At 37.6% G+C, this 23,602-nt stretch overlaps 1 protein-coding gene across 6 annotated transcripts; it reads left to right on the forward strand.

The window, feature by feature from the left end:
- The first annotated feature begins 284 nt into the window (after positions 1 to 284).
- Positions 285 to 19,519, forward strand: LOC118266021 (leucine-rich repeat-containing protein 15). Of its 6 annotated transcripts, none has more exons than XR_007705466.1 (15): positions 285 to 1,925; positions 2,060 to 2,163; positions 2,364 to 2,435; positions 3,164 to 3,316; positions 6,784 to 6,982; positions 7,343 to 7,510; positions 7,964 to 8,127; positions 8,545 to 8,676; positions 9,125 to 9,199; positions 9,776 to 9,925; positions 10,595 to 10,720; positions 11,109 to 11,203; positions 12,422 to 12,606; positions 15,658 to 15,703; positions 16,972 to 17,121. XR_007705466.1 is itself a non-coding variant. In XM_050694914.1 (15 exons), exons 1-13 carry the CDS (start codon positions 1,835 to 1,837, stop codon positions 12,597 to 12,599), a joined length of 1,707 nt encoding a protein of 568 aa, XP_050550871.1. In that variant the 5' UTR covers positions 285 to 1,834; the 3' UTR covers positions 15,658 to 15,703; positions 16,972 to 17,121. The 6 variants fall into 6 exon arrangements, 5 of the variants coding, with proteins under 5 accessions (XP_050550871.1, XP_050550872.1, XP_035435252.2 ...); XM_050694914.1 differs by having other exon boundaries at positions 12,422 to 12,599; XM_050694915.1 differs by lacking the exon at positions 2,364 to 2,435 and having other exon boundaries at positions 12,422 to 12,599.
- The last annotated feature ends 4,083 nt before the right edge of the window (positions 19,520 to 23,602 follow it).

The raw sequence follows: 23,602 nt of genomic DNA on the forward strand, positions 1-23,602 counted from the left end.
TTTTTATTGTAAAGACTGCCTCGTTGGTCGAGTGGATGCAATTGCGACTGCCGAGCAAGGGGTCTCGGGTTCGATTCCTGGGTCGGGCGAAGTATTACTGGGCTTTTTTCGGTTTTTCGAAATTTTCTCATTTTTAGCATAGAGTCTGGAAATGTGCCCGGAATATGGCAATAGACTCACCACCTATTACATGGAACTTACAATATAAATTGTGAAATGTGGGTGTACATTGACATAATGTGCACCTTTGCCTACACCTTCGGGGATTAAATGCGTGACGTTATCTATACATATAATAAAATCGTAGAAAAGTGCTGTCTGTACATTGAAAATAAAAATAAAAAAAATAGCAGGGGTTATTGTTATGTTGATGTCGAACCCAAAAATGTAATTAACTTTTTTTTTGTCTGTTTGTCTGTTTGTCTGTTTGTCTGTTTGTCTGTTTGTCTGTTCGTCTGTGCGCGCTAATCTCAGAAACGGCTGATCCGAGTTGGATGCGGTTTTCACGAATATATTGTGGGATGCTTAAATTTACATTTAGTGTTTGTTTCATGTCAATCGGTTCATAAATAAAAAAGTTATGTCAAATTAAAAAATCACGTCGAACATTCTATGCTTATACCATTAATCTCCGCAACTATTTGACGGATTTGGTTGAAATTTGGTACAGATATAGTTTAGAACCTTAGAAAGGACATAGATATATTTTTATTTCAAAAATCAAAAAATAAAAATAAGAAATAAATTATTTATAAATAATTCTATGTCGATCGTTACACGACTTCGGTTCATGTTATTGTTTCAATTTATCGAAAAAAAGTAAATAAATAGTAAAAAGGTATGAAAAAAATAATATCAATATAATAAAACATTTAGTACAAAGAAAATGCTCTAACGGAGTATAGATAATTCTATGTCGATCGTTACACGACTTCGGTTCATGTTATTGTTTTAATTCATCGAAAAAAGTAAATAAATAGTAAAAAGGTATGAAAAAAATAATATCAATATAATTAAACTTTTAGTACAAAGAAAATGCCCGAACGGAGTATAAATAAATAATCCAAGTTGTCTTTCGATTTCGGATCGAAATAGATCGCGCTATGGTTTCGTTACATTCATTTGGTTGGGTATCGGCCGAGCGCTTCGGTACTATCGTAGAAAAAGTGTATTATCAGTCGTATGATTATTTGTCTGTAGTGGTCCTGCTGTTTCGTATATTCTAAATTGGTTTCGTTGTATTTGTCAATTAATAAGTTTATTTGTTGGGTTTTCCTGGTTTTTTGGTTAAACTATTTAACGTAGGTTTAGTTTGATATCGATTATTAGTAGTTACTGTAGTTAGTTTTTTTAATAAAATTGTAAGTCTAATTTTTTTTTTAATTAGATTAGATTTAAGTCGTTTCTTTTAAATTATTTAGTTTAAGCTTGGTTATTATAGCATAGAGGATAGGTTGTAATATAGTTTCTTTTTTAATTGTTATAAATTCGTAATTCGTAGCTTTCTTTAGTTTTAAGTTAGTTTAAGTCCATTTTTAAACTATTTTTTCAATGCCCTAAGTGAGTATACATCTATTAAATTCAAACGCAGAGCTCATTATGTTGATTTTTGAAGAGTTCCCTGGAATATCTTCCACATCTCATTTTTGAAGAGATCCCGCGAGATCGGGAACTATGTGGTTAAAACCAAAAATTTGCCGGAAGTCACTATTCCACGCGAACGAAGTCGCGGGCAAAAGCTAGTAAAAAAATATATATTGTAAAAACAAGTTGGTCACGATCCATCATTGTTGTTAGTCTTTAATTACTATTAATTCTATTGACAAAATATAAAATGGCGAGAAAGAAAGTTGAGTTATTCATAGAAATTCACAATGAAAAGGATTTCCATCTAATATTGAAGACGAACAAGAAATTTCTTATTTGTAAGTATTACTATATTCTCTTTATTTTGCTTACATGACAAGAAGGATAATAGTCAATTATTATTTCTTTTATTTATTTCTAAGACCTGTTATTTACATTTTAACACTTGGGGCATTACATGCGCTTTCCATAGGTGCAGAAATATTCAGTAACGCTTTTGGTCCCTGTTCAGCACTCGATAGATTGTTCAGTACTATCAAAATGAACTGGTCTGATGGCAAGCTTATATTGCTAAAGGTATGTTTACGCATTTTATCTTTTTTCCAAACCGAAATCAAAAAAATATTTATCGTTTGTTTAACGTTTTTTCCGGTTTTTCTGCTTTTTTATTTTTTCCCGTCAGGAAGGAAAACCCGACAAATTTTTATTTTATTGATTACGTGTATAATACCGATGCTAAAATGTTATTTATGTTAATTTGAATTATTCTACTAAAGGTACCAGCGGACGAGATAGAAGTACTGCAAAGATTCAGACATCAGAGTGAACCAGTCTACATGTTTATATCGGTATAAAGTAAATTTGTATTTTATGTGCAGTATTTTAGAGTAGCTTTTCCTTATTCTTAGATATTTAAAGTAAGTTACAAAGTCAGCTAAAGGCTGACAGACGATAATTTAACTGATAAATGATTTCTAAGGATTTTGTTCAGTTTCGGCATGATGATCATGTTTATAATGATGGGCTAAGATGAGGCAAGAAGTAGATAGACAACTGGCTTAATTAGCCAGTTAACTTACGGCCTAAATGGTTAGCCGTTTGATTGTTAAACTGAATTTCTCGTTCAGGCCTTTCTTCAAAGGGTGAAGGGATTTCCAAAACAGAGTTTACCAGAATGGTAGCTTAGGTTAGGTAAGAATGTCGACCTGACAGAATACACAGGTACCAGAATGGTACCACGTTATCAATCAGGCTAGGCCGTTACACCCAGTGACCCCAGGAAAGACGGCGGCTCAGTGGTCATGTGCTGCCGTGTAACTTGCACAGTGAGGCTCATGGGAGATACACCTCTCCTTAGGGATGTGCCGTAACAGGCGTTGCACCGTGAGGGCTCCGGAGCAGGTCTATTAGACGACCCGGTGCCCCTTACAGGTGTTGAGGGTGGCCATCGGCGTGGTTTTAGTGAGGTAAAAATCCCACACTCCCTAGAGGAAGCTAGGCGCCATATGAAGGTTTCTCCTGTCATCAAAAAAAAGGGTCTGCCTTAATTATATAAATTTCTACACTTTCGCTATAGAACGCCAGAGTGACGAAGGTGTTCAGAGGAGTGGATCCTATCACTTTTGCTGAAGTGGCCAAGTATGAGCTGTACTGCTTCCAGCGATGGAAGGATGGGCATCCCGTAGACCGGCCCCTATACCAACTTGATGAGGTTACCCCTGATGAAATGGTAAGGCCCAATCTATATTGAATGGTATAAGGCTGTAGAGTTTGTTTAAATGCGCTAACGGAACTTCTGGTTCAAATTGAATAGTTATTTTTGTGTTGGTGAATTGTTATTTATCGAGAAAAGATGTAGACTATAAATAATAGCGGTACGATCAATATGAGCCAAGTAGCGGCTGAAAAACTAACTACTCCAGCTAAAAGCTAATAATGCACGTTTGCCAGTCTCATTTCTCGTCACTCCTTGTAAGGTCCATGTAAAAGAGGAATTGACTATTGCTAAATTAGCATATCTACACCGGGATTTGCCAGTCTCTCGCGTTTGAACTCCATCAGAAAAGTTGAAGGCAAATCCTCCGCTAACTCCGGGTACCGGGTAACTACGTGGCAGGTAACGTGTTAAGAACTCGCTATCGAAAAACCAATAATATATGCGAGGCTCGAATAACAGACGTGTTTGTTACCACCCAGCACTGAGCTTTAGAATCCATTGGTAAATCTGTATGTAGTAATTTATAGGTACTTAATCTCTCTTAATGTGAAAAGAATCGACAACCAAATGACACACAAGATTCGATCTAAAAGATAAGGTTATACGAGCTAAAATGTAATTTATCCAGGTGTGCCTACATAAGTACTTAATCATACAAACGCCACATATAATTTATGAACTCCTAGTACACACAGCACATTAAGCGAACCCAAAAATGTGTTATTTTCATTGGAATTTCAACTCTAAATCGTAATAGTAAAGTTGGAAATCAGTTACGAATATGTTTTGGATTAGTCTCTAACAGCCTATAGGGTACGTGTGCTTTTTCTAAATATTTTCGTTTGTTGTATCATACATTTATCAAAACATCAGATTTAGTCCGTTCACGATATAGCAGTCGGTTGTCAGAATTTTCCAAACGCATGCGAAATTTATGTGCCTGTGTGGATTTATGACAAACATGATTTATGATGCCCGTACGTATGTATGTAAAGTATTGAAGTCTTTTATTTTATTTTTTATGAATTATGCTTTATATGGCATCTCGGTTTTAACTCTGGGTGAGGTAGGCTGAAGTTGTGAGTTGAATTTTCAGTTGCGTTATGAGTCATATAATGGGTGCGGTGAATCCGTGAGGGCAGCCCCCGGATCACGGCCACAGGCAGTGGAGGAACACCGCGGTGGTTTTAGCCGGTAAGAGTCCGGCACACCCCCCCGTCGTCCCCACGGCGTGGGAAGTCCATGAGGATTTCCATCGCGTTACACACAAAAAAAAAATGAGTCATATAATAAATCATATAATAAAGGCTCTAATAGGTTACATTAATAGGCTTTCTCCCGACTACGGAGCACCACTAGCATCGGCATTCCTCAAGTTCATGTAAATATCGATAATGGCAGAAACTAAAGATTGCATTCTTAATCTCACCAGGTCTAAGTTAAAGAATGATTTTTTTTACTTTGTCCCACACCACATTTCTCCTGTGTACATACTTCACTGTGTACATTCTACACATTATTCGCCTACCTATACCCGGCTACTTCCTCTGGGAAAACGATCTTCATACTCCTATGTTCTCTTACCTAAGTATAATATATTTTTAGCACAAAGCCTTAGTGTCATAGGTATCTCAGTACCTCGTTAATTAAGGAGACGGCTAATGATTTCCCAGGAGAGAGATAAACTATAAGATTTAGCTTAACTTATAGCGTAAAATACTGAATTAGGTATCTAATACGTCTGGCTAGTTGTAAGTGTCGGATAGCCATGCTTCGGCACGAATGGGCCGACTCAACCGCAGTTAAACCACGGTTTCACAGAAAACCGACGTGAAACAACGCTTGCGTTGTGTTTCGTTGTGTGAGTGAGGTTACCGGAGGCCTAATTGGGAAGGCGCTCAATCTTTCCAATATCCGATTCCCCAACAACCCTTAAATTCATAACTTTCAAAAGGCCGGCAACGCACTTCTACCGCCTTTGGTGTTTCAACTGTCTATGGGCGGCGGCAATTGCTTACCAGCGGGTGATGCGTCTGCTCGTTTACCAGATTATACAAAATTATTTTTTCAAATCGAACTAGTAGTTTCAAATATTAGCTCGTTCAAACAAACAAACTCTTCAGCTTTATACATGTAATAAATAGTGTCAGAAAAGTATGTAATAGTATAAGATTGTAGGTATATACAGCCTAGAATCCTTTGGAATTAAATCCATTTTCTTAAACAAATTATATTAAAAGATTATATTTATTAAACCAACCAACCACAGCTTATACAAACTGTGCACACACGATAATATTCTCACATTTCGGATTAATAGTTGAAAATGTTAAAATATGCATAGCGTTACAAGCCACCACGACTTAGGTTGGGGTATCAAAATACGATTCCCGTTTATTATTTCAAGCTGAGCAGTGAGCTTGTAAACAAGGCTGGATACACATTATTTATGTGACATTTACATTTTGTTTGTGTTGTACAGTTCGCTACTAAAGGACAACGTTTAGGTTCCCATCTAGTTAATATGACTGAAAATTAGGCATGGGTTTATTATGGAACTCACGGTTGGTGCGACTGCATGGGCGCAACGGGGTTCGATTACCGCACGGAGCAACTCTTTGTGTAATCCACAAACTGTAGTAGGAACGTGGTGGTTTTTAGGCAGTAAGAGTCTGACACTCCCTCTCGAGAAGTCATTGAATGATTTTCCCCGTTCAAAAAAGGTGATTAAGCCTAAAAATATGATTTAGATACCTACTTAATTAAACACATTTATCTGATGTGGAGTTTCCTTTCATTCGACCGTTTTGGTCTTTTATTTATTAAAATAGAAGTAGTTCAGAATATTTGAACACTGACTGTACTAAAGTAGTAAAACACATAATGCTTGGCTGGCGAAGGAAATTGGTAGGGAAGCGCCAATGAATTGCGGTTTACATCTCATGATAAATGGTAAATGTTTATTTTGCTTGAACATATTTTTTGTTTTTATTGGTTTCTGCTAAAGGGTTCCAAATAGAACGTATAAAAAGAAGAAGCTTCAGTTGACACCCACTTCACTAGTTAGCGTCACAATAAGTATGTGCACCTTATTTCTTTAAGAGCGATGGTCAACCGGGGCTGCGTTTAAAGCTCTAAATGCTACCGGGCCTCTAACTTGAGGCAAGAATTGGAACAAGTCGAATTTTAACATTTCAGTCAGTAAAAGTCAGATGACCAACCACCCCAAAAGCATCTCTTAACAAAGAGTTACTTAGCGTAAGGAAGCATCTAAACCAACCTCTTACTAGTACCGTTAGGTGTCCCTTACCGGTTCATGAACACTAAAGTGTCGTTAACAGCCATCTATCTTATATTAGGAATTCCTAAAAATTTAAAAGAGGTTGGTGGAAACGGGCATGGCACACCATTTCACCTTACTCAGGACAAGAGTGTAATAAAGTCTAAAAAATTGGGTTAATATGTTGTTATGTTAATAGGAGTGGATGGCAACAAGAAAGTTAGAAAAGGATCAAGAATCTTCAGCTCTGAATGCTCGCCGTTCCGCTCGGCAAGCAATACGCAAGCACCACCGCGCCGAGCTGATGGTGCCATTCCTGACTGACATAAACTTCGTAATCTTCTGGCCGCATTGCTTCCACGCCCATCCAGAACTTTATGAACAGTGGGATGCGAACAGTTTAGTAGCTTTCCACGTCGCATATTTTTTATGGTATAAGCTGGCAAACGAGCAGGTAGATCAGCTGATGGCTAGTAGTCAGCGCCGGTCATGGAAACCCGAAATACCAGAAGAATTACAATAGCGTTGCCAGCAGTTTGGAGGTTAGGGAATTGGGGATTCAGGGAGGGGGGTTATTTCTACGTAAGTATACGCCGGCGGGTAGTCCAAGCTTTTCAAAGACCCCTTTAATCCAGTTTCTTTCAAATATGGAGTTCTTTAGTCAGTTTTTATGATAGCCACGGGCTGAGTAGTGGTGATAACTGTTTTCTCATAAATATATAAAATTATTACATTGAAAGAAGTATTGTACTTACCAGATATCATAATGATTGGCCGAGAAGAGATAGACATATCAGAAGATAAAGTAGCAGATATATTCTACGCGGGCGATGCTCCCTTGAATGAAGCGTCGCTGCACAAGCTCAAGTCGGGACCAGTTCTTGCTATCTGCTTTCGATTGCTGAATGCGGACGTAAATTTTGTGTGTAAGTAGTTGTTTTTATAACTATATAAGAATAAATAATAAAGCTTTACAGAGCTTGGCCATGAAAAGGAAGGTTATTTATATTAATACATGGCTCAATCAAACCAGTAAGGTTCAGGGAATCGCTGGATGTAGGTCGCTTCCCACCACACTATTTAAGTTGGGGAGCCCTATATTCAGTAGAAAACGTCTTGTGATGATGATGACTGCGATGGAGTTTCTTGCTCGTTTTTCTCCATTCGAAGCTACACTTTGGAACGAGCACCTAACTTTACTGACAGACAGACTGACGGACAATTCAATATGACGTTTCAAAGTGTCTATAATTCAGGATTAATTGAAATAAATGCTTTGATTTAGCATCTTTTGGAAATCTCATCATGTCCCTTTTTCTTCTAATAAATAAATTATTTATCTATAAATTTAATAAATCTTCTCCACTCACGAAATATAGCTTTAGTTCGTCGCATCCTCTACGAAGAAGTACCACCGTATGATGAGACGCAGGATAGTCAATCCCTGAGGTCCTTGAAAACTGCTTTCGACCGTTATAAAACTTACAGTCCATTTAAGGAAGACGTCTGGAGACAGCGCAGGGAAGAGGAGGAGCAAAGAAGGGTAGGGCAAACACTAGCATTATTATCTTCTTCATAAACGTAATCGTATCAAAAAAAAAACAATCTACTAGTAGAACGTATTTGTGTCAGCTTGGAGTAGTCATACTTACTCAAAGGTTCCATTGGCACGGGCATTGGATCACTCGATTCCCTACAATATAACGGCCAATTTCAATAACTTATCTATCGGTAGATTTGCCTACCATAGGTAGAATTTTGACACATTTTGTATGGAGCTTATATCAAAATACTATCTCTAGTAAGCAAATCTACCGATAGATAGATTATTGGAATTCGCAGTAAGTTGGGCGGTGCTTGCGTACGTGTCAAGTTCGTCATCACCATTTTTCGAGTTAAGAAGGGAATATGTAATACAAAAAATGTTTATGGACCATCTTATTCTATTTGCATGACCCAGCAAGAAGAAAAAAAGCGTCAAGCTAGATTTTTGTCAGAGACGCGTCGCTTAGCTAGAGAAGCTGCTCTCGAGGCTACGGAAGCAAAGAAAAAAGAGAAGGAACAGAGAAAATTGGAACTCTTGAAAACTGGAGTAAGTTTAAATGTCGCATTTCTAAATTTTGACTTTATTATGCTCAATAAATCTATAAGTATCTATTGAGCGTAATAAATCTATATTTGTAATTTTGAATTACAAGTGAGTGAGGTTACCGGAGGCCCAATTGCCCCCTTCCAAATCTTCCAAATCTCCCCAATTCCCCAACGTCTCTGAAATTCCTAACCTAAAGGCCGGCAACGCACTTGTAACGCCTATGGTGTTTTAAGTGTCCATGGGCGGAGGCGATTGCTTACCATCAGGTGATACGTCTACTCATTTACTGGCGTGTTCTATAAAATTAAAATAAAAACAGATAGAAACGGACCAGTAGTTCCGGAGATTAGCGCGTTCAAACAAACAAACAAACTTCAACTTCAGCTTTATAATATTAAGTATAGATTTAAAAAAATCTCCGTCTATGTAACCATTTAATTTCTTCCAGAACCTTGAAGCCCTAGCGGCGTTGGATACAAAGTCTTGTGACTACTTACCTGCAGCGGTATCGAGGGTATCATTGGTAATAACTACTAATATTACATTCCATTACTTTTTAGTTACCGAAGGATTAGATTGAGGTGAAGATGATTGTTACCTAAAACGAGTTATCGTTTATAGAAGATATTGAGGGCTGTGAATGACCTTAAGGAATACCGCAGCTCCGGTTCAAAGCAGGGTTAGAAACGGGGATGTGGTTTATAGTTATTAAGAGTCTGATGCCTCGTTGGTCGAGTGGTCACAAGTGCAACTGCCGGATAAGGGGTCTCGGGTTCGATTCCCGGGTCGGACAAAGTATCACTGGGCTTTTTTTCGGTTTTTCGAAAATTTCTCAGTGGTAGCACGGAGTCTGGAATTGTATCTAGTATATGGCAATAGGCTCACCCCCTATTACATGGGACTTATAACACAAATGGTGAAAAGTGGGTGTACATTGTTTAGCGGCATTACGTGTCGTAATGAACACCTGCCTACCCCATCGAGGATAAAAGGCGTGACGTTGCGAGTCTGATAGTCCTACTTTAGTCTTGTTTAGTCTCACCCAGAGTGAGAGAAGTCATTGGATGATTTTTCTCTCTCAAGAAATGGTATTTTCTAGATTTTCCAAGAAGATTTAGAAGAGGAGGAGGAAGAATTCGTAATAGATGAGAATGAGTATTTTCCACCGGCTGGACTACTCATACCAGGGTTCTATGCTCCGCCCAATGACATCGCGAAGGCAAACGGATTAGCTGTACTCTTTCCGAAGGTTTGGCATAGAAAATAGAATAGTGTTAAATATTCTGTTTCAAAAGCGTCTTATTGGTCCTTCTTAATTCCCAATTTCTCAACTACTTTTAAATTCTTAACTCTCAAAACGCGCGCGACGCACTTGTAACGCCTCTGGTGTTTCGGGTGTCCATGGGCGGCAGCGATTGCTTACCATCAGGTGATACGTCTGCTCGTTTACTGGCTTATGCCATAAAAAATAAGGAAATCATATGCTCAGTTCGCACTACACTAGTATATAACACTAGTAGCCACTATTTAGTGTTTCTCTCTCTCTCTCTCTCTCTCTCTCTTTTGCTTCTGTCCCGAAATCGAAGCGAGCTTTAGAGTCCTTAAGATTTTTCGTCCCAGGACCTGGGGGCCCACTCTAAGAACAAAAGAAAAATCTTCGCAGATTGCATACTACAATTCTATTTATTGCGAACTTTCGTGAACAAAAATGAACGAATGTAATGAAGACAAATAAATGAGTTTTGATATGAAATTAAAAATAAAATATTATTTTAAGTAAATTCATTAGTAAATCAATGAAACCTACGGCCGAAGATTAAACGAAACTTCGCATTCGAGAACCGGAGTAGGCCCTACTGAGGTCGACAAGAGAAGCCATCATGTTTGTTATGCAGTAACGGCAATATTTGGATTACAGTTAGTTCTAGAACGAGTGACTCCACATCCAGAGTTCTTACCTCAACATGTACTCGCCCTATTGGAGATCAACAAACGACACAAAGCGATTGAGGCCATAGCGCCTTTTAAACATGCTATTATTAATGTAAGTACGAAAATCGCTCTTAGTTCGAACACTTAAAGATCAAAGTCGAATTCACAATGTGCAGGCAAAACAACAATTATTATACATAGGTATTTTATTGGAATGTCTACTCTTATTTCTGGGGCATAAAAATCAGAATTGAAAAGTCTTTATTATTGCTACTTTGGCATATAATAGTGCGTCAAATATGCAATTACTATTTTTATTAATTATACTATAGAGATCTTAGATTTAATACATTATGGGTCGAATTTATCTTAGATAGGTCTTATGACTGATATGTTGATGACATTGATGATATATTATTACCTACCTCTGCCTACCCCACCTCCCATTAAAAGGTCCTAATGTTATGTTTACATTAGTAAACTATATGTGTTGTTTACAGATGGGTATATTTGAGGCATCGTCGCCATACCATTCCGTTCACATTGCATACACAGTCAAGCAATTTGATACACTAGATAGCACTTCTTTGAATTTGTAAGTAAACATTCATTCGGTTCATTCCTTTTGTCACTCGTTTGACTTGACCCTTGTATAAAAAGTTAATGTTATGTATGACCACATGAGTACTAGTATGGGCCGGACCGGAGTGATACCACGGCCTCACAGAAACTCGGCGTGAAACAACGCTTGCATTGAGTTTCGCCATGTGAGTGAGGTTACTGAAGACACTATCTTCCCACTAAAAGGCACTATATTTGTTACTTCTCTGGTGTTGCTGGTGTCCATGGTGGCAAACGAGCAAACGAGTCACCTGGTGGTAAGCGATCAGCGGTGCCCATGGACACCCGCAACACCAGAGGAGTCACAAGTGCGTTGCCGGCCTTTTAAAAAGGAGTATGCTCTTTTCTTGAAGGTTTGAAGTTGATTACGATCAGGTAATCCGTCTGTTTGTTTGCTTGTCTATCACATAAAAATATTTTTTGACATAAATGTGTTGTAAAGATTTCTTTTAAAAACTAAGATGAATCTGGAAAATTCTTTTAGTATTGGGTTTTAATTTCGAACATGAGGCAACAACCAACTAGTTGGTTCCGACTATTACCAGATGCATGGTTATAATGGTATTAAAAGAAGTATGTAAAGAGCATAGTAGGTGGCTTTCTGTAGTTTCTGTTAACGTTGAAGACGCACGTTTCACTATGATATTGTACTTTAAAATCTTAGATTACAAAGGGTGTATTCACTTAGGAGACAATAGGAATACAACAGACAGAGATTCATCATCGGTTTCTTTATAAGTGGCGTCAGAAAATATGTTTACAAGTTTGTGGTCTGGCCCTAAACTACGTATGAATGTAAGAATATTTCGCTAAAAGTAGAAGGTGATAAAATACACCTGTCTCACTCATTTATAGGGCATCGCTTTTAACCGGCCTATCTGGAAGTAATTGGAGGGACAATTTCGGATGCGAGATTTTTAAACAAATGATAATATTCCAATAATATGCCGATTATTGGATCCTCTGCATTATTTTTGCGAAATTATTTTGTTATTTTCTCTTCAGGGTTTTAGATTTTTTGAAAATGTTTGGTATTTTTTAAAATGATAAATGATAAATGAGGATAAATGATATTTATTTTTGCAATTAGGTTACAATGTAACTCTTTTACACGTCAATCTCTAAAATAACTAGATGAGGCCGGCATTTTATTAACAATCTTCTCAACTGATACGGTTTATACTATTTTCAGGGACATTATGCGGCTGGCTTTCATGCTGTCCATGGAGGTGGATGTGCCATTGCTCCATCTGATGGATTTGAACCCGCTGCATGTCAGTCGCGACTGTTCGGCTGGAGAGGAGGAGTGCGCTGCCATGTTCCCTGTTAATTACGGGGATGATTATGATCAGTTCGAAGACTTCAATTAGGTATTAGGTACAAAGTTATGTGATGGCGAAGAGTTTAACATCCGTAGACTTCTCAAGACAGCTACCGGTCGATCACTGATCAGTGCAAGAGGGACGGAGCTATACAACCTACATAGCTCCGTCCTTCTCGCACTGCTCAGTGATCGACCATTCTGACACAATTGTAATAGCAGACTAAGGCCCCTGGGAACTACACACACACAAAAACTATCAGCGCTTTCTGATAGGTCCTAAACCTTTTAGCTGCGGTCTTCAACCACACCTGTCTACCAAGTGGGGCTATGGCATAGGTATGGTAAACCCTTATATGATTTCACGATCGACTTCGATGACGATGGCCAGTCTGTCTAACTAGACTAACTCATTACGCAGGAAATAGTATAGTGCACAATTTTAACCCCTTGTCTGTCGGTATATAGGACACAATAGAAAACACATTGTGTCTCGCGTAGATCTGCGTTCCGACAGACAACGGGTTAAAGTGTACGCAAACACAGGTGCACTCTTCGTTCCCTCACTCTCTTAACCCGATTGGACGGCAGACCAACACTTTGGAGAGGGATCAAGTGTAGGACCAACGGCTTTACGTGCTTTCCGAGGCAGGAAGATGAACTTCCTAACTCTTTTTTTACATTTAATGGGTCGACGTTTGGCCGCTATCTCACCTGATGGTAAGTGATGATGCGGCCTACGATGGAGCACGTCTGCCCATAAGCAACCTATTCACTCAGGCCTTGAAGACACCCAGGTTATACCCATCAGGAAACACAGACTCCAAGGTAATAATGGTCTGAATGACCATTATTAAAACAAAAAAATATTAAAACATAAAAACAAAAAAGAAGAATGACTGCACGGTTGGCGCGGTGGATGGGTAACCGGCGGACGCGCAACGTGTAGCGGGTTCGATTTTCGCATGGAGCAACTGTTTGTTTGATCCACAAATTGTTTTTTCGGGTCTGGAATGTGTATGTGAACTTGTATGATTGTAAACGCACCCACGACACAGGAGAAAATCCTAGTGTGGGGCAACGTTGTATAAAAAAAGATCATCTTTGAATCGAACCAGCGACATTTTCCGAGTTACATGTACTTTCTAAAATTACTTAGACACCACTGACAAACGGTGAAGGAAAACATCGTGAGGTAACCTGGGTTTATAATTTCTAATTATAAGTTTGAAATAGCCAGCCCGCATTGTGCGAGTTTGATAATTAATAGTCAAATCTTTTCCACGCGAGAAGAGATCTTTGGTTAGCAGTGGCCACTTATAAGCTGTTGATGATAATAATTAATATATAGGGGTAATTTTTATCCCCGGAATGCGGGCAAAGCTGTTAACAGGAGCTAGTATCATATAAATATGAGTTATACAGGGTGTAACAAAAAGGGGGTATACATATCAAGTGCACGGTTTCTAAATAACGTAACAAACGATACGGGAAGGGTGTTTTAAACTCATGTTTTCATGAAAAGTCAAAGTCAAAGCATTTATTTCAATTAATCCTAAATAAGGCACTTTTGAAACGTCAAATTGAATTGTCCGTCAGTTTGTCTGTCAGTGAAGCTAGGCGCAACGCAACGAAGTTATGAATTTTTCCAATACATAAAAATCCAGAAACTGAACAACAAGATTAGGTAGATACAGGTACTAGGCGATCAGATTTACAGAAGAAATGTTTCGTAATATTAGCGAGTGACCCCTGTAGTGTCGTGATACGTTTGTATGATTTAAAACAAGAATCATACGATACCAAGAATTTGGTACCAATTTTTTTTAAACATATTTTAAGCTGAAACTTTGTGTAGAGATTCTATTAAACCTGTATTCTTCAGTGCTTCTTGATGTATATGGGTATTTTGTTACACCCTGTATACTACTAAGAGTAAGAGTCCACACATTTTTAAAGTCGTGATGTTAAAATTAAAAATCAAAGGTTACATTGCGTCATGTGAATTAAAATATCTGTGCACATAATTATAATCTTTGTATGGTTTGGTGTCAAATATCGCGGACTCGGCTCGAAGCCTCGAATACTGGAGCGCTTCGCCCAAGTAACAACACATTTGGACTTTGTATTTTGATCTATCAACGTCGCCATTTTTGTGAGTTATAATATTAATAAGTATTATAAATACAGGTGAGCACTGACAATTTTTTTTGAATAAAATGTCGTTTAATTATTTTTTATGTGGTTAGGAGTTTCTCATGTGTTTTGTGTGCGTTTAAAAACATACAAATTCGCATTACCTAAACATCATTTTATATCATCATCATAATAATATTATTTATTTTAAACCAGTGTCTCGTCTCGGATTTTCCTAATTATCCCGGTGAATGTGTATTTTTTTCATAAGAGTTTAAGTTTGTTCCAACAATAGCGAGTAGTAAAAAAAGATTAATCGAAATTGGTGCAGCCATTCCTGAGTTATGTGTGTAGATTTTGAAAATGCGTTTTAAAATTTATTGCGTTTACTCGGTGTTTTGATATATTGTCTGTAATAGCACAGAGTTAGTAATTGTGCTCGGTATAACTATGGCAATAGATCAGTTTATTTTTTGTGGTAAAAGCCAACAAATGAGTATACGGATCATCTGATGGTAAGCAATCGCCGCCATCCGTGACCACCCACGGACGCGTTACAAGTGCGTTGCCGGCCTTTTGGGGCTAGAAATTTAAGGGTTGTTGGAGAATCGGGGATTGGGAAGACTCCGGTCGAGCCGACCATTCGTACCGAATCATGGCTCTCCCACGCTTAGATTTTGTGTTAAATAGCGAACATTAAATATACTTATAGGTAATATTAATAGGTATCTAGAAATATGATTTGTTAGTCACAATAACAATTTATGAATTTACAGTTTTACCCTACAAGCAATCTTGTAATCACACTAATATTATGAATGTGAAAGTTTGTTTGTTTGAATGTTTGTCCGTTAATCACGCTGAAACTACTGAACGGATTTTGATGAGATTTGGTATACAGACAGGGTATGAGCTGACTTAGGCGAGGGGAAATCTTTTTATAGTATCCACTATTATTTTTTTTATTTCAGTTTTAGATTATGGAGTTTTTAAGGCCGAGACACAGTATGGCTAAAGGTACGTTCGTTCAATTTTTATTTTTAGTATGTTTTAGGTCGTGACGATAAACCCAAATACATTTATATTGTAACCATCAATACGTTAGTTGACAAATTTAATGACAACTATTCAAATTCAATATCTCTACTTTTATCTAAATGTCAAAAACTATTTTTTTGCTATGAATTCTGTAAAATTGCTATTGTAAAATTAAAATTAATTCTTTAAATTATTAAAAAAAAGTTATAACTATAAACATCTTATACGATCAAATAAAATAAAGGAGCCTAGTTAAAAATGTCTAAATGTCGGTATATGGCAATATACATTGGCGTTATGTGCCATAATGTGCACTACTGCCTAGCCCCTTCGGGGACCAAAAGTCGTGACGTTATAAAAAAAATCAATGTAGGTCAATTATTATCCTAGAGATGGGATGGATACCCCTAACACAAGCGGTATACTATTCCTATCTCTTCTTCTCTTTTCTGTGATGTAGGTAAAATCTTAAGTTGTATTGTAATTTTTCTTCAAAATTGTCCAACCTTCTTGATTTAATATTTGTTCTTTTGCGTTTTTTTAACACACTGAAGTAGTAAGATAGGTATATTTTGGTACTAGATACCTAAATAATAATTATTATGTATTAAAAGCTTCAACATCCATCTTAGGAGGCTGGCGTTAAGCGGGTGGATTAAAAGCCTGATACAGTAGGCAGTCCTCCTAGAAACGGGAAGCATTGTGAGCAGGTTTCTGTCTCTAGAGCCCTAACCACCGGTAGCTTGGACTATGCTACTAGCTTTTATTTTTATATTTTTAAATATTATTTTATTATGTACTTTATAGTAACTATTAAGTAGGTAGTATTTAGAATGTAATTTTAGAGGATTTTATATAAATGTATGGAATTAATTATTAAAAATCTTAAAAATCAAAATAACATTAAATAAGACGCAATATCTTGTCCGTGTATGACGAAAGGGCAATGCACTCTATATTTTGTTTTCAACACAAAACTAAAGTAAGGCACAGACGACATTTAATCAATCTTTAAATTTTTTCAACGGATTTTCCATTTTATACCGAAACAATAAAGTTGAAAATTTAATAAAGACAGGTAAAGAGTAGATTGATCTGCTGTAACATAGTACGTATGACTATGTAGCCATTTACTCGTACAATACACGTTAAAAGGGATATTTGTATAATCTTTCCGCGCTTTCTACGGTCAGTTTATACTGGTTATGTGTAGTCGTGTATACTTAGTTTACCGATATCTTTTTCAGTGTCCATACCTGTGTTGTTGGTGTTGTCGGGAGCGGTGCTGTCTTCCTGCTACTGTCCGCCTGATAAGTTCAAGAACATCAGCCACTGCGCCTTCCACATCCACTGCTATGGCGACATCCGCGGCGTCCAACTCCCCAACGAATGCCGTGAAGCCACCAACGACCCTGTCACCGTCGACGTCACAGTCACCGATGCCATCGAAGCATTCGACGATACCACGGACTTAGACTTCCTCAACACAATCACCTCGCTCAAACTCTCAGGGCGATGGCCAACAACCAATCTAACCATCCTCTTGTACACCTCCAGACTACAACATTTGAACCTTGTCAACAACGGCATAGAGAACATATTAGACTACCCCTTCTACTACCTGAACCATCTCGAAATACTCAATCTCTCGTACAACAAACTAAAAGACATCGAGGAACTTTTCCAGTTCCAATTACACCCAAACAGACTAAGAAAGCTATTTCTCGCCTTCAACGCTATAGAGGAACTTCCTGGCGATGCTTTCGGTGAGCTCTCATCTTTAGTCGAATTAGATTTATCCCACAACCAAATTTCTGATCTGACCGAAGAACCATTCTTTAATCTAACTAAACTAGAAATTTTAAGACTAAACAATAACAAAATTAAAGACTTAAACGGTGCCGTTAATAGCCTCCAAAACTTAAAGCATTTGTACTTGAGAGGAAATCAAATTCAAAATATCGATGAAGAGTCTCTCAAAATTATTAAACATTTGGAAACATTCGACGTTTCTAAGAACGAACTAGAACAAGTGAAACCAATCATGTTGTCGAGGCATTGGGATCATTTCACTAACCATTCTATTTGTAAAATTATTTTGTCCGGAAACTTTATCACTAGTGTCCCGAACGCTTCGTCTATAGAGGTGTCGTCCAGGTTCAGCAGGAATCTGGACAAACACAACGTTCACCTGTACACTGAGTTAGACCTTTCCCTAAACTCTATATCTAATATTGAGTATAACGCCTTCCAATCGTTAATCCAACTAATTTCTCTCGACTTGTCAAAGAACAAACTGATAGATTTCAATGTGGACGGCAATGATCTCGCCAATATCAAATATTTGAATTTGAGCAACAACTACATTTCCCGTTTATATTTCTCAAGTTTCTCTTCAATGACAAACTTGCAGAATCTTGATTTATCCAACAATCAACTCGATTTCATCCCGGCCATGACGTTCAACAGTAATTATAATTTCAAAGTTGTCAATATGACACACAATGTAATTGAGAAACTTGACAGTGTTCACTTGACGTTCCACCCGGAAGGCGGTGTTTTGGACCTCTCTAATAACGGACTGTACAGGCTCAATATACCTTACGGGGAAGGTTTGCGTTTGATCACTTTGATGTTACATTCGAACAATATATCGGATCCCTCTCTGGTGGATCTAAGTCATCACACAGAGCTACAAACTTTGGACTTGAGCAACAATTTAATTGAGGATTTGGATCCGTCATGTTTGAAGCTACCGGAGGCGACTCTGGTGTATTTGGACTTGTCTTGTAACAAAATACAGTACATCGCGCCATCGACATTTAGTCGACTGCGGCATTTGAAAACTCTTCGTTTGAGTCACAATTACTTGACCAAGTTCGAGTACGGTACGTTTGCGGGTCTGGCCAACCTGTTGCATTTAGATCTGGCGTACAACAGGATTGGGTATTTAGATTCAAAGTATTTGATGGATTTGAAGTACCTTCACGTCCTCTCGGTGAGGTCAAATGACATGAATGTTTTGGATTTGAGTAGTTGGTACGGGCATAGGTTTGACTTGAGGGTGTATGTAGATAACAACAACCTTACTTGTGAGTGGTTGGGTAAGGTGTTGAGGGATTTTAATAACGGGTATACGAAGGTGAAGCCGACCGTGTTGGTGGCAGCTGGTAAGGGTCCGCATACCTTGGAAGGTATACCTTGTATGGCGAGTGACAGCGAACCACTCACTGACGCGAGTCGGTACGTGATGGCTGATGAAAGGTTGTTGATCACCAGCCAAAAGATCTTAGAGGCAGTTCGAGAACAGAATTTTTACTTTAGAAAATTTGTGTTACAAGCGATACGCAAAGACGTGGACAAAGACTGATGCATTTCCTAAAGTAAACTGTATGGGATACACATAAAGGTCTGTTTTACAATGACTGATTAAGTTTTTGGTATGACAGAAAAATTGTTCAGCTAATAGAAATTGATAAGACATTGTAAAACAGACCTTTTGTTTGTAATATTAGGATTGTAGTTTTAATGGCAGATGACAAAATTGTAAGGAGTTTCAAACTCATTGGATTCAACTTGTATTATGAACAAATTTACTTTACTTGAATCAAATTATATTTCTGTGTATATTTTTTTAGTTTAAGAACGAATGGCTAAATAATAAAATATATTATTATGTTTTCTCAAATTTATTTTAAATAAATAATCTCAGTTTGTGTATAGGTATTAATATTGTAAACATATTCTTATATTATCGTAATCTTATATTGTTTTTAATAAAAAATGTAGCCGTTTGCAGTTGGTTTTATTTTAGCTTTAGTTATTAATATAATTATAATTAATATTTCTCTATTCATATAGATTATCATAATTAGTTCAAGTTTGATCTACTTGTGTCATTACAATCTGCTTTGTTGGTCTAGTGGTCGCAAGCTCGACTCCCGAGCAAGGTTCAATTCCCGAATTAGGCAATATAATATTACTGGGTATTTCTAAGTAAAAAAAAATCTCAAGTAACAAAGTCTTAGAATTGTGTTAGCTCACAGTCTATTGACATCATACCTAATCTGTGAGGATCTCTGCTTACCTACAGACATAAAAAGGTGTCATGTACTGTATATTCACACAGGTTTCCCAATGAGGTCGCCAGCACGTTCGTTGTACCTATTAATAAAGTATATCACAAAGAACAGTCTTATTAGTCAGATAACGATACAATGCACTGTACTGTCATTACATGATAATATTTGACACTAACGGCGCATTCCAATAAACTACGGATCGGTAGATGTGCCCACGAGCCGTAGAATTTTGACACATTTTGTATGGAGCTTATGTCAAAATTCTACGGCTCGTAAGCAAATTTACCGATCGGTAGTTTATTGGAACGCGCCGTAAGTTGCTTTGCCCAGCACTTAGGGTAAGTTCACCTGTTCTCGTCCATGCCACGGAACGCCCTTCAAAAATTCCCGAAAATAAAAAATAAACATACATATCATCACGCCTTTAATCCCCGAAGGGGTAGGTGAGGTGCACATTATGGCACGTAATGCCACTGTGTACACCCACTTTTCACAATTTATGTTGTAAGTCCCATGTAATAGGTGGTGAGCCTATTGCCTTATACCGGGCACATTTCCAGACTCCGTGCTAATACTGAGAAATTTTTCGAAAAACCGAAAAAAGCCCAGTAATACTTCGCCCGACCCGGGAATCGAACCCGACGCCCCTTGCCTGGCAGTCGCACTTGCAACCAATCGGCCAACGAGGCAGTCATAAAATAAAAAAAAACTACCAACATATTAGTAATGTAGGTGGGGTGGATGTCCTGGTTGTGTAGTGTTGTGAATATTAAATAGTCCTGTTGTATAGTACTACTGAGTGGAGCCCGCTAAACGTCCACAGACGTCGCGGCAGGCCCAATAGGAGATGGCGGGACGAACTCGACATCTTCGACAAGGATTGGCCCCAAAAAGCTCTAAACAGAGAGGAGTGGAAGGAGGGTAGGGAGGCTTTTGCTTTGCAGGGGACGATCATGGCTGAAATCGAACATAGAGCTGGAAATAGTTTGATCAGTCAATCAAGTGGACCGCTACTTAATACCTAATTACCTATAGGTCGTTACAAACATGTGTATAAATAGACTATGCCATCATGCGCGCAAACCCATCAAAATATGTGAACAAAATCAAGCTGTTGTCAACCAACTACTTTTTCCTCATATTTGGGCTAATAATATCCCGGCCCGGTAGTATACCTATCCACTCCTCGCTCGACAGAGCGGCACAGACGCAAGAAATTATTAAAATTGCTAGCTAAAGGTCAAATGAATTGAAAATGGTTTGAGTTCGTTCGTTACACGTTGTAGGTACTTATTCGGGCCTTTTTGTAAAATTATTCTCGTTCTAAAGCGAGAGAAAATAGTTATACGATTGTCTATTCTGTATTTGCTTCACATTTTAACATAGATACCATTAAAATACTTAATGCGTACTTACTCTCTCTCTCTATTGTGGAATAAAATCACAAGTTTATTAAAGTTGAACGAGTAACAATTTAAATATTATACAATGAATACTTATTTACTTTCGGAGTCTACATATGTACATTATAAGAGGAAAAGCGTCAAGACTCACCAAAACGACATCCCTCTACTGAATTATTTAAATAGTTTCATGTTTCATTTATCCTACACACACCGCAAAACGTGGCAACTTGACACGTGCGTAACAAAAAACGACATATATTTTTAACCATAAGACGCATAGAAACCAAAACTATTTGTATTGTAGTACATTTGGCTCACTTTACCATAATATTCATTCGATACAAACACTTATTTTAACCTGTAGAATAGAATAAACAACATAGGTCATGACAATTTTTGGCAACTTTACTTACGAACCGTATTTATTTAATATTTAATATTTATTTAAAGTAAAGTGAAATAATATAACATTACAGTCATCGAACCAAAGCATTATACATTTCATATGTATACAAAATAAATTCAATAATAAAACCATAAAAGATAAATAGTACAAATAAAATTTATACAAAAAGTACAAACAGTAAAGGAAAAAAAAAGATAACTTAAATGTTCATGTAGGTATTGCATATTAAAGAGTTGTTGAGGTAAAGATGGCTTAGCCCCTTGTCTGTCGGTATATAAGACACAATAGAAAACACATTGTGTCTCGCGTAGATCTGCGTTCCGACAGACAACGGGTTAATCTAGGATGACTTCCTTTTAAAATGTAAAAAATATGAGGAAATCAATAAGGATACCGGCTACACAGACAGTAGGTAAAGTTACCACGGAGTTCATTGTAATCTACGTACAAATCATTTGTAACGCTCAGGGTTGTCAAGAAATGAGAAGGTTTTTTTTATGAAATCTACATTTTATAAAATTTAATGAACCTTAAACCTAAAGTTAAAAAACGCACAAATTTTTTACTCAAGTTTTGTGTCCCGTTTGACTATCTCCATAACAACAACGGAACATCTCTTTCGTAATATTTTTTATATTGTTGCTCTGAGTTTTCTGCGATTTCGACTTATGGGGCCATTTTGACTGTGAAACAAGAGGTATTAAATAAAACCAAAGCTCATAAGCGCGTTAACCCAACATTATTTATAACTATTATTATGTAAATACTGATGCTTGATTTAGTGCCAACCCTAGCTGCCGGTAAAGTTGCCACAAAGCAGTCATTGGCAACATTACCTAACCTGAGCCAACATTACCAAAACAGTAATGCCAACTATGATAATTTCAGTAATATCAATATTTCAGTCACCTGTGACAAATAATTAGTTTCCTTCTAATGTCCAAAAACTACTACTATTACAAAATACAATTCTAGTGGGTAGATTTTTCACATAAATGAGTTTATACCGAATACCTATAGTATGGTAAAGTTACCAAGGGTCCGGTAAAGTTGCTACATTTTACAGGTAATTGCAAAATATTAGGTACAACCTATTCCTGCGACTTCGTCCGCGTCATCGCGTGGAATTGTAACTGCCGGCCGAATTTGGAATTTTCGCCCTTGCCAATATGCATTTTACGAGTGTGTCATCAGAATCACTCCTGTTGATAGGTACTTTTTTTGATGGGGGAAAATCATCCAATTACTTCTCCCTCCTCGAACGAATCGAGAGGGAACGAATCAGAATCTTACCACCCGGTTCCTACTCCTGCTTTTCGAGCCACGGCAATCCGCTAGCTAGTCCGCAGCAATAGATAGGCAGGAGGATTGACAGAGGTACTACATGGTTTCCCGCAGCTATAATTATTCCGAACTATCCGAACCATCGTTTGGTTTTAACTGCATGACTCAAACACATTATTTAATAATGTAGGTCTGTAGGTACATTTTAGATGTTACTAGCGTCGCCGCCCGCGTCAGCGTGCGATGAAAAGTGAGCTATGTGTTGTTTTAAACCATAATATAGGAATCGAATTAGCCGTTTTGACGCGAATGAGTAACAAACAAACACATAGGTATATAAACTTTCGCCTTGACCCATTTTGCTGTGCGATACAAAGTGGCTCTGTGATATTCCAAACCATAATATATTCCTGTTCCAAATTCCATCCTCTGGTGCAGTGGGGGGTCCATGGGCGGTACCGGAGACTCTCTCCGGAGGTCTCATTATAAGCCCAGGTTTTCACACGATGTTTTTCTTCACCGATTGTCAGTGGTGTCTAAATTATCTTAAAAAATACATACAGAAAAAGTCACATTGGCACTTTGCACGGCTTGGTCGGTTTCAAAACCACAGCCACAACACACAGACAATATAAACAGCAAAATCGTCTCAATGAAATTACAAATGGAACAAAACACAAGAGTGCGTCTAATAATGTGG

This window comes from Spodoptera frugiperda, chromosome 7 (assembly GCF_023101765.2).
Source record: "Spodoptera frugiperda isolate SF20-4 chromosome 7, AGI-APGP_CSIRO_Sfru_2.0, whole genome shotgun sequence".
Classification (NCBI taxonomy): domain Eukaryota; kingdom Metazoa; phylum Arthropoda; class Insecta; order Lepidoptera; family Noctuidae; genus Spodoptera; species Spodoptera frugiperda.

Bases quoted from the DNA above. Each gene is read 5' to 3' on its own strand.
- LOC118266021 (XM_035579359.2), top strand. From the start codon at position 15,667: ATGGAGTTTTTAAGGCCGAGACACAGTATGGCTAAAG. The intron at 15,704-16,971 runs GTACGTTCGTTC...TATCTTTTTCAG, and splicing joins GAGACACAGTATGGCTAAAG to TGTCCATACCTGTGTTGTTG.